General features: G+C 42.1%; 1 protein-coding gene and 1 long non-coding RNA gene across 3 annotated transcripts; one reads left to right on the forward strand and one right to left on the reverse strand.

Moving 5' to 3' along the window:
* Positions 1 to 1,426: 1,426 nt before the first annotated feature.
* LOC115175004 (solute carrier family 35 member F6) lies at positions 1,427 to 10,248 on the reverse strand. Its single transcript, XM_029734116.1, has 6 exons — positions 10,055 to 10,248; positions 7,211 to 7,283; positions 6,843 to 7,014; positions 5,163 to 5,378; positions 2,643 to 2,753; positions 1,427 to 2,326 (listed from the first exon to the last, which is right to left on the reverse strand). The coding sequence occupies exons 1-6, from the start codon at positions 10,129 to 10,131 to the stop codon at positions 1,848 to 1,850; spliced, it is 1,128 nt and encodes a 375-aa protein (XP_029589976.1). The 5' UTR covers positions 10,132 to 10,248; the 3' UTR covers positions 1,427 to 1,847.
* On the forward strand, positions 10,228 to 13,308 carry LOC115175005 (uncharacterized). Of its 2 annotated transcripts, none has more exons than XR_003871893.1 (4): positions 10,228 to 10,419; positions 12,189 to 12,248; positions 12,652 to 12,794; positions 13,033 to 13,308. It is a non-coding gene; the product is annotated as an uncharacterized LOC115175005 (long non-coding RNA). The 2 variants fall into 2 exon arrangements; XR_003871894.1 differs by having other exon boundaries at positions 10,228 to 10,387.
* Positions 13,309 to 13,989: the final 681 nt, after the last annotated feature.

Raw genomic sequence — 13,989 nt, forward strand, 5'->3', positions numbered from 1 at the left:
CCTAACAAACAAACCCCCAAATGAGCTTCAACGCCATACAACACTCCATCTGTGGCCACCAACTGCATTTAAATGCTAGTTAAATTAAGTGCATGCTCTTTAACCGATTGCTGCCTGCACCCTCCCGCCCGACTAGCATCACTACTCTGGACAGTTCTGACTTAGAATATGTGGACAACTACAAATACCTAGCTGTCTGGCTAGACTAAACTCTCCTTCCAGACTCACATTAAGCATCGCCAATCCAAAATTAAATCTAGAATTGGCTTCCTATTTCACAACAAAGCCTCCTTCACTAATGCTGCCAAACATACCCTCATAAAACTGACGATCCTATCGATCCTCGACTTCGGCGATGTCATTTACAAAATAGCCTCCAACACTCTACTCAACAAACTGGATGTAGTTTATCACAGTGCCATTCGTTTTGTCACCAAAGCCCCATATACTACCCACCACTGCGACCTGTATGCTCTCATTGGCTGGCCCTCACTACATATTCGTCACCAAACCCACTGGCTCCAGGTCATCTATAAGTCTTCACTAGGTAAAGCCACGCCTTATCTCAGCTCACTGGTCACCATAGCAACACCCATCCGTAGCACACGCTCCAGCAGGTATATTTCTCTGGTTATCCCCAAAGCCAACACTTCCTTTGGCCGCCTTTCTTTCCAGTTCTCTGCTGCCAATGACTGGAACGAACTGCAAAAATCTCTGAAGCTGGAGTTTTGTATCTCCCCCTCTAACTTTAAGCATCAGCTGTCAGAGCAGCTTACCGATCACTGTACATGTACACAGCCAATCAGTAAAAGGCACACCCAACTACTTCATCCCCATATTTTTACTTACCCTCATGCTCTTTTGTACCCCAGTATCTCTACTTGCACATTATCATCTGCACATTGATCACTCCAGTGTTAATGCTAAATTGTAATTATTTTGCCTCTATGGTCTATTTATTGCCTTACCTCCCTACTCTTCTACATTTGCACACACTGTACATAGATTTTCTATTATGTTATTGACTGTATGTTTGTTTATGTGTAACTCTGTTGTTGTTTTTGTCACACTGCTTTGCTTTATCTTGGCCAGGTCGCAGTTGTAAATGAGAACTTGTTCTCAACTGGCCTAACTGGTTAAATAAAGGTGAAATAAATAAATAAATAAATAAATGTTGGCTCAATTGTAGTCTCCGCTAAAGAGGGAACATTGACATTTGTGCTGACCTCTTTATGACTTCTCCTGGTATGAAATCATGGACTTGTATTAACTTAGGTCTCTATTCAAACCGCATCGTGCAAGTTCAGCTTTACATTTTTAAATCAACGTTCCCGCTTTTTTTTAATGACTTGTTAAACAAAATCCTTTTATCTGAGCAATTGTATTAGTATAAAATATAATTTCCCACCAAAAATAGAAAACAATATAGCTCAGTATTGGTATGATTTATTTTAGTTGTTTTTGCTCATCTTTATAAAGTGTGCCAACAATTTCAGTCGTGATTGTATCTATCAATGACCACAGTATGGCACTCTATCAAAACAGTGTTATGCTTAACCTTTTGGTGATTTATAAAATGCCTGCCACCATTAACACACATATTTAACTGATGCTGCAACAAGCCATAAAGAAGGCTATTCCAAGATCCTATAAACATGTCACCTGAAATGTACTACCAGGAGTGAACATGGTTTTAAAGACTGGGTCTTGTACAGTAATCTGAGAAATGTGTTGTCTTCATGTCACACACCCGGTGTGGTCAGGAGTATGGCGAGTTTGTCACATCGATGTCAGACCCCCGCTCCCCCCACCATCACTTTCAGCATTTTGCGAGTTCATCATGTCAGTTAGGTCTCCTCCTGCACCCTTCCCTCATCCAGCAGTCTTGCCCTCTCTGCCGGATTGCCCTCCTCTTCCTCCACCATGTTGGCGCAGCACGGAATCTTGGCCAGCAGGGGGCGATGAAGCCCATTATACAGCGCTGCACCAACCAACAACACAATGAAACCCAGAACCTGTAAACCATGGAACTGCTCCCAGCCCAGAGCTAGACTGACCACCCAGATGACCACGGTGCGCAGACTGTCCAGGACCATGCGCGTGGTGGCGCTGATTTCCTTGGTGACGGAGATGCCGGCGAAGTTGAAGAAGGCGATGGACACTGTGTTGCCGAGCAACGCCAGGACGATCATGGGGTTGTGGCCGATCTGGCAGAAGGCGTCCAGCGCGTCCTCGAGGACGTGTCGGGGGTTGTTGCTAAAGCTCCCCACCGGGATGTAGAAAAAGGGGATGAGGAGCAGCGAGAGGATGAAGAAGCCAAAGAACCCTAGAGAGATGGAGGAGAAGAAGGTTGGAAATGAATGGAGTCTGGATGAATTACTAATGAGCTACAAACATTCTGTCTTTGATACGGCGCTAAAGGTGACAACACAGAAATTATGATTATTTCTTCAGAAACAAAAGAGAAATGTCAAACAGGTTACTAAGTACTACTTAGACATGTAAAAATCTAGTTGCTACGCTTGCATATCTTAACTGTAAGCTTCACTCTCAAAGCTGTACAAACACCACTGCTACATTCTGTAGATAGAGTTATACATTAACCCAATGCATACACCCAGAAACGTATATATTCACTGTACCTTCAGTGCCTACTGCCCGTAAAGGATGAACGTCGTGCTTGTAGACAAACTTCTCCTCCAGAACCATCTGGACCGCAGCAATGACCTGGGCCATTATGATCAGAAGGTCACCTGGGGGTCAGAAGAGAGAGGTAAGGCCTTTACATGGTAGTTCCTCATTGGATATTTGTTTTGGCAAGATGTTGCTGCTGAGGGAAAACTTATTGTTTTTATTATTATAAAAACAATTTATTGCCCTGGCCACATCTGCAGACCTCATGCCTCCTTGCAGCATGCCTAAGGCACGTTCACACAGATGAGCAGGGACCCTGGGCATCTTTCTTTTTGTGTTTTTCAGAGTCAGTAGAAAGGCCTCTTTAGTGTCCTAAGTTTTCATAACCGTGACCCTTAATTGCCTACCGTCTGTAAGTTGTTAGTGTCTTAACGACCGTTCCACAGATGCATGTTCATTCATTGTTTATGATTCATTGAACAAGCATGGAAAACAGTGTTTAAACCTTTCACAATGAAGATCTGTGAAGTTATTTGAATTTTTACCAATTATCTTTGAAAGACAGGGTCCTGAAAAAGGGACATTTATTTTTTTCTGAGTTTACATGAAATGATTTGCAAAATGAATAGGAAATATAGTCAAGACGTTGACAAGGTTATAAATAATGATTTTTAATTGAAGTAATAAATTGTGTCCTCCGCTTTTGTCAAAGAATCCTCCATTTGCAGCAATTACAGCCTTGCAGACCTTTGGCATTCTAGTTGTCAATTTGTTGAGGTATTCTGAAGAGATTTCACCCTATGCTTCCTGAAGCACCTCCCACAAGTTGGATTGGCTTGATGGGCACTTCTTACGTCCCATACGGTCAAGCTGCTCCCACAACAGCTCAATAGGGTTGAGATCCAGTGACTGTGCTGGCCACTCCATTATAGACAGAATACCAGCTGACTGCTTCTTCCCTAAAAAGTTCTTGCATAGTTTGGAGCTGTGCTTTGGGTCATTGTCTTGTTGTAGGACGAAATTGGCTCCAATTACACGCTGTCCACAGGGTATGGCACAGCGTTGCAAAATGGAGTGATAGCCTTCCTTCTTCAAGATCCCTTTTACCCTGTACAAATCTCCCACTTTACCACCACCAAAGCAGCCCCAGACCATCACTTTGCCCCCACCATGCTTGCCAGATGGTGTCAAGCACTCCTCTAGCATCTTTTCATTTTTTCTGCATCTCACGAATGTTCTCCTTTGTGATCCGAACGCCTCAAACTTAGATTTGTCTGTCCATAACACTCTTTTCCAATCTTTCTCTGTCCAGTGTCTGTGTTCTTTTGCCCATCTTAATATTTTATTTTTATTGGCCAGTCTGAGATTTAGCTTTTTCCTTTGCAACTCTGCCTAGAAGGCCAGCATCTCGGAGTCGCCTCTTCACTGTTGACGTTGAAACTGGTGTTTTGCTGGTACTAATTATTGAAGCTGCCAGTTGAGGACTTGTGAGGTGTCTGTTTCTCAAACTAGACACTAATGTACTTGTCCTCTTGCTCAGTTGTGCACCAGGGCCTCCCACGCCTCTAACTATTCTGGTAAGAGACAGTTTGTGCTGTTCTGTGAAGGGAGAAGTACACAGCGTTGTACGAGATCTTCAGGTTTCTTGGCAATTTCTCTCATAGAATAGCCTTCATTTCCCAGAACAAGAAAAGACAAACAAATTTCAGAAGAAAGTCCTTTGTTTCTGGACAGTTTGAGTCTGTAATCAAACACATACATGCTGATGCTCCAGATACTCAACTAGTCTAAAGAAGGCAAGTTTTATTGCTTATTTAAAATCAGAAGAGTTTTCTGCTGTGCTAACATAATTGCAAAGGGTTTTCTAATGATCAATTAGCCTTTTAAAATTATAAACTTGGATTAGCTAACACAACATGCCATTGGAACACATTAGTGATGGTTGTTGCTGATAATGGACCTCTGTATGCCTATGTAGATATTCCATTAAAAATCAGTTTCCAGCTACAATAGTCATTTACAACATTAACAATGTCTACACTGTATTTCTGATCAATTTGATTTTAAATGGACAAAAAATGTAGCTTTTCTTTCAAAAACAAGGACATTTCTAAGTGACCTCAAACTTTTGAATGGTAGTGTGTGTGTGATTGATATATATATATATATATATATATATATATATATATATATATATACACACACACATACTTTCCCCCTTTATTTTCCCCCCCTAACCCTACTACCCCTCCCCTTATTGGAGTAAACTAATGGACAACAATACTTACACTTACAGCTTGGAAGGGTTGCATTCACATATATGAGCTAGATCTGTGAATAATTCAAGTGTGGAAGAAGGGAAAGATTATTTTCAATCAGGACCCTACCTTTGCCACTAAGTGCCTACTCATTATCCTCTTAACGATGTGTTCTAACTCAGTCCTACCATCTTAACGATGTGTCCTAAGCCAGGCCTACCTTTGACAGAGGAAGTATTCCCTTCCAACCCACCATTCTTTCTCCCTTACCAGTGACGACATCGCTGAGTTTGTGTGAGTCGTCCTTGTTTCCACTTATGAAGTCGGCCAGGCCCACCATCACCAGGCCCAGAATAGTGACAAAGATGCCCGTCCACTGACTGGCCACCAGGCGGCGCCCCAGGAAGGCCACCGACAGCAGGCCCGTGAAGATGATCACCGCCCCACGCAGCATCTGGAAGCTGGAGGCACTCGTCATGTTCAGGGCTGGGGAGAGAGGATAGAGTCACAGAGGGTAACAGACAGACCTTGGTTCAAATAGGATTTGGTTTATTTCTTGTTCCAGGCTGTATCACAACCGGACATGATTGGCCCAGCGTTGTCTGGGTTTGGCTGGTGTAGGCTGTCATTGTAAATAAGAATTTGTTCTAAACTGACTTGCCTAGTTAAATAAAAAAGGTTAAAATACACACACACACACACACACACTACTCTGGGCGGTTCTGGCTTAAAATACGTGGACAACTACAAATACCTAGCTGTCTGGCTCGACTAAACTCTCCTACCAGACTCACATTAAGCATCTCCAATCCAAAATTAAATCTAGAATCGGCTTCCTATTTCACAAACAAAGCATCCTTCACTCATGCTGCCAAACATACCCATGTATAACTGACCATCCTACCGATCCTCGACTTCGGCGATGTCATTTACAAAATAGCCTCCAACACTCTACTGAACAAATTGGATGCAGTCTATCACAGTGCCATCAGTTTTGTCACCAAAGCCCCATGTACTACCTACCACTGCGACCTGTATCTCTACTTGCACATTCATCTTCTGCACATCTACCATTCCAGTATTTAATTGCTATATTGTAATTACTTCGCCACCATGGCCTATTTATTGCCTTACCTCCCTAATCCTACCACATTTGCACATACTGTATATAGACTATTTCTACTGTATTATTGACTGTATGTTTGTTTATTCCATGTGTAACTCTGTTGTTGTATGTGTCGAACTGCTTTGCTTTATCTTGGCCAGGTCGCAGTTGCAATTGAGAACTTGTTCTCAACTAGCCTACCTGGTTAAATAAAGGTGAAATTATATATTTTTTTATTTTTTTTATTTTTTAAACCCCCCCCAAAAAAACCTCATTTCACCAGGTAGGCTATGTATGTATGTATGTATGTATGTATGTATGTATGTATGTATGTATGTATGTATGTATGTATGTATGTATGTATGTATGTATGTAAAAAATTGCCTGCCTGGAGTGGCAGATGGGTGAGGGTTGCATTTTTTTAACTATTCAATTGGCTCAACAAAAGAAAGCAAATACTAATTGATCCCAGGTCCACAGACAGTCAGCACCAACTTTCCCCTTGATGACCCAGAAATCGAGACTTCTCCGTTATTGTGTTCCAGTTCCTTAAAACAAATGGCAGACACTTCACAAGAACCTAAAGGGGAATACAGTTTAAAATTGTGCCTCTGACCATAATATTTTATAGATCATTTAGACTTTCTTGCAGCTTTGAAGAATATTTTAGAAGAATCAAACTTGGAAGCCCTTTTTGGTGTGAATTGTCAAATTATGAAAATATTATGTAAAGTGCGAGGGAATTAAATGGTGTCCCAAGCAGCGAGCGACACATTCCCAGAAAACTCTGGAGCCCACTGCAACACAAAATGAAGATAAATATCTAGGATGTTGGGATCACGTACCAACATACATGATGGAGGTAGCGGTCATGTCACAGAGGGCAGGGGGGAGGAAGAGGAGGGGGTTGAAGCTCTGGCCCGTGTTCATCTTTGGCTCTGGTCTTCGTCTGTCGTGACAAAGCAGCATGTGGAAGACGACCAGACAACTAAGCTCCCCCAGGAACATCCCTACGGCCTAGAGAGATAGGGAGAGACAGAGCGATGTGGGGGGAGGGGGGAATGAGCCAGAAACACACAGTTGAGACAGAAGAGACAATGACAGCATTTAGGAACCTTCCTATCAACACGGTTGATAAACATCAAGTAATTAATTTAGGTCTAGCTTATATAGTTATATTCTGTGTTTTTTATGAGGGGAAGGGAGACTGTACCTGTACAAACGGGTGGGAGAATGTGTGTTCAGGGGAGTCTTTGCAACCCTTTGCGGAGAACATGTCAGCCCATCTGGGGGAGAACAAGAGAAAGTTTATTAAGTTTGCTCAAGAATGTCACACTAACAGAGTCAGAAACCAATCTGTTCATGAGACCAGTCTCCTTTCAAATACTTGCGTTTGATTGAGCTTGCTTTGCGCAATGGAACGAACAATATAGTCCCAAAAGTTCAAACCACACCCATCTGGCACTCCAGGCAGACTCAATCAAATGCTCAAAGTATGACACGGTGACATAGGGGTTAATGAGTGACTTAGTCGTCTGTGCCTAGCTACCTGAACACCCGCTGACTTTTATAGTCCAATAGGCCTGATCAGTAGAGGCATGACCAGCATGTGAGTTCTCCTTGCTGATTGAATATAGACTAAGGGCTGTGGTCTCAGCGCCTCACAAAGTGATGATGTGGCCCTTTCCTCACAGTAGCAGTCTGAGCTCCATATCACCACTGTACCCAGTTGAGTAACTGTTTGATTGACTGAATTTAGCTGTTGATCTGAGGAAGTTTTACATTCACACATTGCCAAATCCAATAACATATAGAGTTGGTTAAATCATCTCAAAGGGCTACTGACATCTACGTTTTTAATCAACAAGAGGAAACTGTTCTCAGCTCTAGATACCATTCTCCTCAGTGAAGCACAGACAGTGAAGTTTGGTTTCTGGTGACTGCTCTGGAAAGAAGCCCAAAGAAAGCAGATGAAACATGATCTCTCCATTTGCTACATTGTCTCATTGCACTGAGCAAGAGCAACCATGTATTTTATACAGTATTCCAGTCCAGTTGTGATTTGAGACATACTGATGGGACTTGCCAGACTAGACCACGTTGATAAAGTGCCATTTCCACATGACATAAAAGAGCCCACGGTAGCACAACTACGACCTATAGGCCCAGTCTATATCACATTTTGCATGACGGCAAAAGAGAAGTTGAGACGCCAAGCCGTAGTTTAGAGAAGTCTGCTTCTTTTGTGGCAACAAAGCAAATGTGATTTGCAGAGACAGCAGTGTCCTCGCGCTTCATGTCATCAAAATACATGTATTAATCAACAGTGACGCAAGAGCACGTGAAAGGTTTCCCTCCCTGTGTCTAGCAATTTCACAATTTCAAATTTTGTCATACATTGCATTTAGGCTACACCTACGCTAAGCTAGTAAGCAAACATACAGATTCTAATTCTCAACCAGTCATTGTTTACAGACAGATTGGCTCATTGCTGACCAAAGCAATTTAAAAACAGGCATTTAGGCCTACAACAATGGCATCATGGAAATCTAGCCTTTTCCCAAAAGCACAATACAATGTCAAGTAGCCTCACCTAATTTAGCCTACTGTAAAATATACAAAGAGATTGAGCCACAATAATTCAGTTGACAAGGATTCAACAGTGCAATAAACATTGTAGCCCAAATCTTGATGTCTAGGACAGTGGTCACCAACCTTTTGAGTCAAGATCACTTTCTGAGTCAAGATCACTTTCTGAGTCAAGATCACTTTCTGAGCCAAGATCACTTTCTGAGCCAAGATCACGTTCTGAGTCAAGATCACTTTCTGAGTCAAGATCACTTTCTGAGTCAAGATCACTTTCTGAGTCAAGATCACTTTCTGAGTCAAAACGCAAGCAGAGATCTACTGCTCCGATTTATTTTTAACATGACTTAAATGTAAGCCTGTGCAACATTATCCGATTAAAAACAGTTCTGTAACAATGAGGTTTGTGCAGTAGGCTATAGGCCCAATACAGTATCACTGCATATTGGCTAAGCTTGAATTTCCCTGCCAATGTTCTTCTCAGACCATTTTAAAATTATATTTCAAAATTGTAGGTATATGAGAACATTGGTAACACATAATTTGTTGCATTACTTTTGAGACACAGCCGAATGAGCATAATAATTGTATTTTTATTGGACTGATGGCCTGCATCTGATGGTCAGTATGAGGGAGGGAGCAGCTCTGAGGCTGCCTCTCACCCGACTCACAGTGCCTCCTCTCTCCCGCCATAGGCTGAGAAAAGGGGACAGTCTTCCAGCAGATGGTGAAACTTAAATCGCACTGCATTACTTCTGCCTCCTGCGCCAATTCATGTTGTTACTCCTATAACCAGAGAAAGTGAAATATTCCTCGATATTAACAAATACACAAGCCACAAACAATAACGCAAGCTTATCAAAACACTGCTATACTCATTCATTACAGCTGCAGTGCTGATAACGCGCATTTTATGACTAGTAAAACTGTTGAAAAAAAAGTGACAGTTCTGATCGACAACTTAAACATGAACTTACTCATAAACAGCAGCTCTTTGCTGTATTTGTCGAGTCTTTCACTAGTCACGGTTTTAAAAAGGTTTCAAATCTCACATGATCATATTTGCTGTACGTTCGAGCATTCCTTTTACAGTCTATCGCTCGAGGAAACGGCAGGCACCGTGATCTAAACTATCGGGTTGGCCAGCGGTAGAACTATAGGTCCACTTCATTTGCTCTCTGGGCCTACTGGGTAGGCAAAGTTCTATCTTCAGACATATACATGGTTCAAAATGGGAACACTTTGCCTTCCCGGCGCTAAAACTGCTGAATCAAGCGCACCTACCGCGAAACGAATAACACAATTAGGGACCCATTGCTTTATCGTTGTTGTTGTTTTTTTTTTACATAAGTGTTTGTTGAACGAATAGGAATGGCTTTGCGATCAACCAGATGCTCACCACTGGCCTATGTCATTGGCTACATCGTAGACCGTGAAATCAATTGACAACATGAATGAAGCGTACACTTACTTTGCCGATAGCGTGTTGATAGAGCCGGTTGTGAGCATAAGACCCGCAAGAAATAGCTGATACTTTGTCCAAGCCATGTTGGACGTGCCGGGATAGAAAATACAAGTACGATATACTTTGTTTCAAACGCAGCGACTTGTGTTCACTCTCTCTGCCTACAGGAATTAAATCACATGACTTCGAGTGTGTCAGCTGACCGAGTACGCGCAAGCAGTTCAAGGATAGTTTCCTGTTGTGGTTTTGTCAAAGTCAGACGGGTTGCTTCTTCTTGTCATTCAGGCCGACGGACTGTAGTTTTTGTTCCCGAAAAACGACCTTTAGACACATACGATTGTAATGTATCAGGGAACAGTTTGTATTCATAGGTGATATATATATATATATATCAGCATTTGTGGGTTTGATTGCAGGCTATATATATAAAGAGAGAGAGATAATAACCCATTTTAGTAGCTAGCTTGTCTAACTATCTTAGCTGGCATGCCTGCTGGCAAGGTTGATAGACTTAAGAAAAGCAAGCAATAACTAAATGTATTGAATAAGATTCACATTCCTTTAAATATTTTACCCAGATTTTTAGCAGAGATGCAGAGAAGCATATTTAGTTTCTTTAAAAAAATACGAGTCAGTAGGATACAGACAGTTTAAGAGGTATGCTTAGATATGCAAAACAAGTTACATATTTCACTGCTCTATTTCACTGGGATGAGTTGCACAGAAAAAGCTATATCTCAGACTGGCCAATAAAAAGAAAAGATCCAGATGGGCAAAAGAACACAGACACTGGACAGAGGAACTCTGCCTAGAAGGCCAGCATTCCGGAGTCGCCTCTTCACTGTTGACATTAAGACTGGTGTTTTGCGAGTACTATTTAATGAAGCTGCCAGTTGAGGACTTGTGAGGCATCTGTTTCTCAAACAAGACACTATAATGTACTTCTCCTCTTGCTCAGTTGTGCACCAGGGCCTCCCACTCGTTCTATTCTGGTTAGGGCAAGTTTGCGCTGTCCTGTGAAGGGAGAAGTACACAGCGTTGTACGAGATCTTCAGTTTGTTGGCAATTTCTTGCATGGAGTAGCCTTAATTTCTCAAAACAAGAATAGACTGACGAGTTTCAGAAGAAAGGTCTTTGTTTCTGGCCATTTTGAGCCTGCAATCAAACCCACAAATGCTGATGCTCCAGATACTCAACTAGTCTAAAGAAGGCCAGTTTTATTGCTTCTTTAATCAGGACAACAGTTTTCAACTTTGCTAACATAATTGCAAAAGGGTTTTCTAATGATCAATTAGCCTTTTAAAATGATAAACTTGGATTAGCTAACACAACGTGCCATTGGAACACATTAGTGATGGTTGCTGATAATGGACCTCTGTACGCCTATGTAGATACTCCATTAAAAAATCATCCGTTTCCAGCTACAATAGTCATTTACAACATTAACAATGTCTTCACTGTATTTCTGATCAATTTGATTTTAAATGGACAAAATATGTGCTTTTCTTTCAAAAACGAGGACATTTCAAAGTGACCCCAAACTTTTGAACGGTAGTGTGTATGTTCATTAATATGTTATTAGCATATCATATATGTCATACAAATTTAGAATATTTCCACTACACAAAAATGCAAGCGTTTCTGCATCTCACCAGTAGGAACGGGCCAGCTACATTTCCTTATTGTAAGCAAACCACAATAAGCAGAATTCATAGTGATTTCAGGATGTGGAGGACCGCTCTGTGGAGGTGTATCCAATTGATATGATAAATAGCTAAATGTCTGTGTTTATAGCCAGCACTTTCAGCCAGAGGATTTCGAAACGAAACTAAAGTTTCAACTGATGGGGTTGCCATGTTGTCGAACATTGAAGAATTATGCTATTCCATCGATTTTCCCCTTCACTTTAAAGAGGAAGGCATCTGATCAGCTAACATCAGCGCAGCAGAAAATAAGCTAACATTACCTAGCTAGCTAACTAGCGAACTACAATTGTTTATCGGGTTTCATAATACGTTGGCTAGACATTCCAAAGCATATCAATGTAAGCCAGCTGCTATCTGGCAATGTGATTTGTAACTTTGCAAGCTAACGTACTACCGCAGAAGCTAACGTAACTAAGGTTATGTGTTCTATTTAGAGTCCGATCCCATCAACATTTGCAGAGGCATCAACATCAAGCTCAGCACCAGGAACTAATGTATGTCACCTAAAATCGACTAAATCTTTCCATGATGAGCAAATAAATATATTGGAGCTAGGCATAAACATGCTCCTTGTCTTGTTGTCATAGTTGGTGTGTTTACAAGTAGACTACAACTTCTACTGTAGTTTTCTCTGTATTATGGAGGCTTAATTGATTGTTCATGCAAGGCTTGAATTCACAATTGGAGAAAATTAGCTGTTAGTAAGGAGGGGATGGTGTGGGTGACTGACTGACTGGTGTTGGTTGGGGGTGGTATTGTGTCTAAAGTTTAGTATGAATGATCTATTGACATTAGGTGGGGGGGAGGGGGGTGGATATAGTACCTTGTTTGAGTTTGTATCGATGGGGACAAAGTAGTAAAATGTTGTCTAATCACTGACTACTGTGTGTCCTACAGACTACTCCTGCTGCTGATGATGATGACCTTGATGCCAACTTTAGTAGTACAGAGCCTGTAGACTCAGTGAATTAAAGCTTTCAGCCTGGAATAAGCTCAAGCTCAACATCATCTGACTTTGAAACAAGCCAGGACAGCCAAAGGTATTTATGAAATCACAATACCCTCTCGAGCAAACAAAATCACCAATACCTTAAACTGTCTACAAGTCAAGCCCCCCTCAAACTCTTCACATCTTTGCTAACAGCCCATCTCAATGCCCCAACATTGACTATGAATGTAACAAAACAAATACCAGTACTGTACCCTTTTTTGTTTACAGATGAACATGTTTTAGTGTATGGTTACACATCCTCATGATCAGTCTTCATGTATTTCCAGGAGACTTGCAGTACATACAAATCTTCTACAAGAGGTCGAAGCAGTGCGTGGTGAAGAACATCGCCACAGCACCAAAGCCTGCTAAACCAGCTGCCATTACCCAACACAAGAACACATTCTGGAACCTGCCTGGAACATTCAACCAACACAACATCCATATTCAGTTAGACTGATATTGTAGTATAATATAGAATGCCTAGTATTGTCACACCCTGATCTGTTTCACCTGTCTTTGTGCTTGTCTCCACCCCCCTCCAGGTGTCGGCCATCTTCCCATTATCCCCTGTGTATTTATACCTGTGTTCTCTGTTTGTCTGTTGCCAGTTCGTCTTGTCTTGTCAGGTCTTACCAGTGTCCTTTCCCACCTTCCTGTTTCTCTAGTTCTGTTTCCAGGTTTTTCCCATTTCTGACCATTCTGCCTGCCCTGACCCCGAGCCTGCCTGCCGTCCTGTACCTGCCTGACTCTGACTTGATCACGAACCTCTGCCTGCCCTCGACCTGCCCTTTGCCTGCCCCGTGTTTCTACTAAATCATCTGAAAACTGTACTATTCTCCTCCCGTGTCTGCATCTGGGTCATATCCTGAGTCGTGATAGTACGAACTGGCCATGACTGACCCAGCAGACTCGGACCAGCTCTGCAACGCTGTCTCCTTCCAGGGAGCCACCATTGGAAGACACAAGGAGTTACTTCAACGTCTTATGGAGGATTCCAGATCTTGACGGAACGCTAAGACCGTGCCTTCAACACATTGCTGGAGCAATTCCGTGGATTGACTGTGAGGCAGCCCACCACTACAGTAACCACCCAGACTGTGAATTATCCCGCTACCAGCAGCGTTTCTCTCCCAGTGTTCTCTCATCTTTGAGCTGCAGCCCTCTTAATTTCCCTCGGATTGCTCGAGGATAGCGTATGTGATAACGCTGAAGTCTGGGAGGGCTCTTGCTTGGGCTACGGC

The sequence above is a fragment of the Salmo trutta genome, chromosome 35, assembly GCF_901001165.1.
Source record: "Salmo trutta chromosome 35, fSalTru1.1, whole genome shotgun sequence".
NCBI classification, from domain to species: domain Eukaryota; kingdom Metazoa; phylum Chordata; class Actinopteri; order Salmoniformes; family Salmonidae; genus Salmo; species Salmo trutta.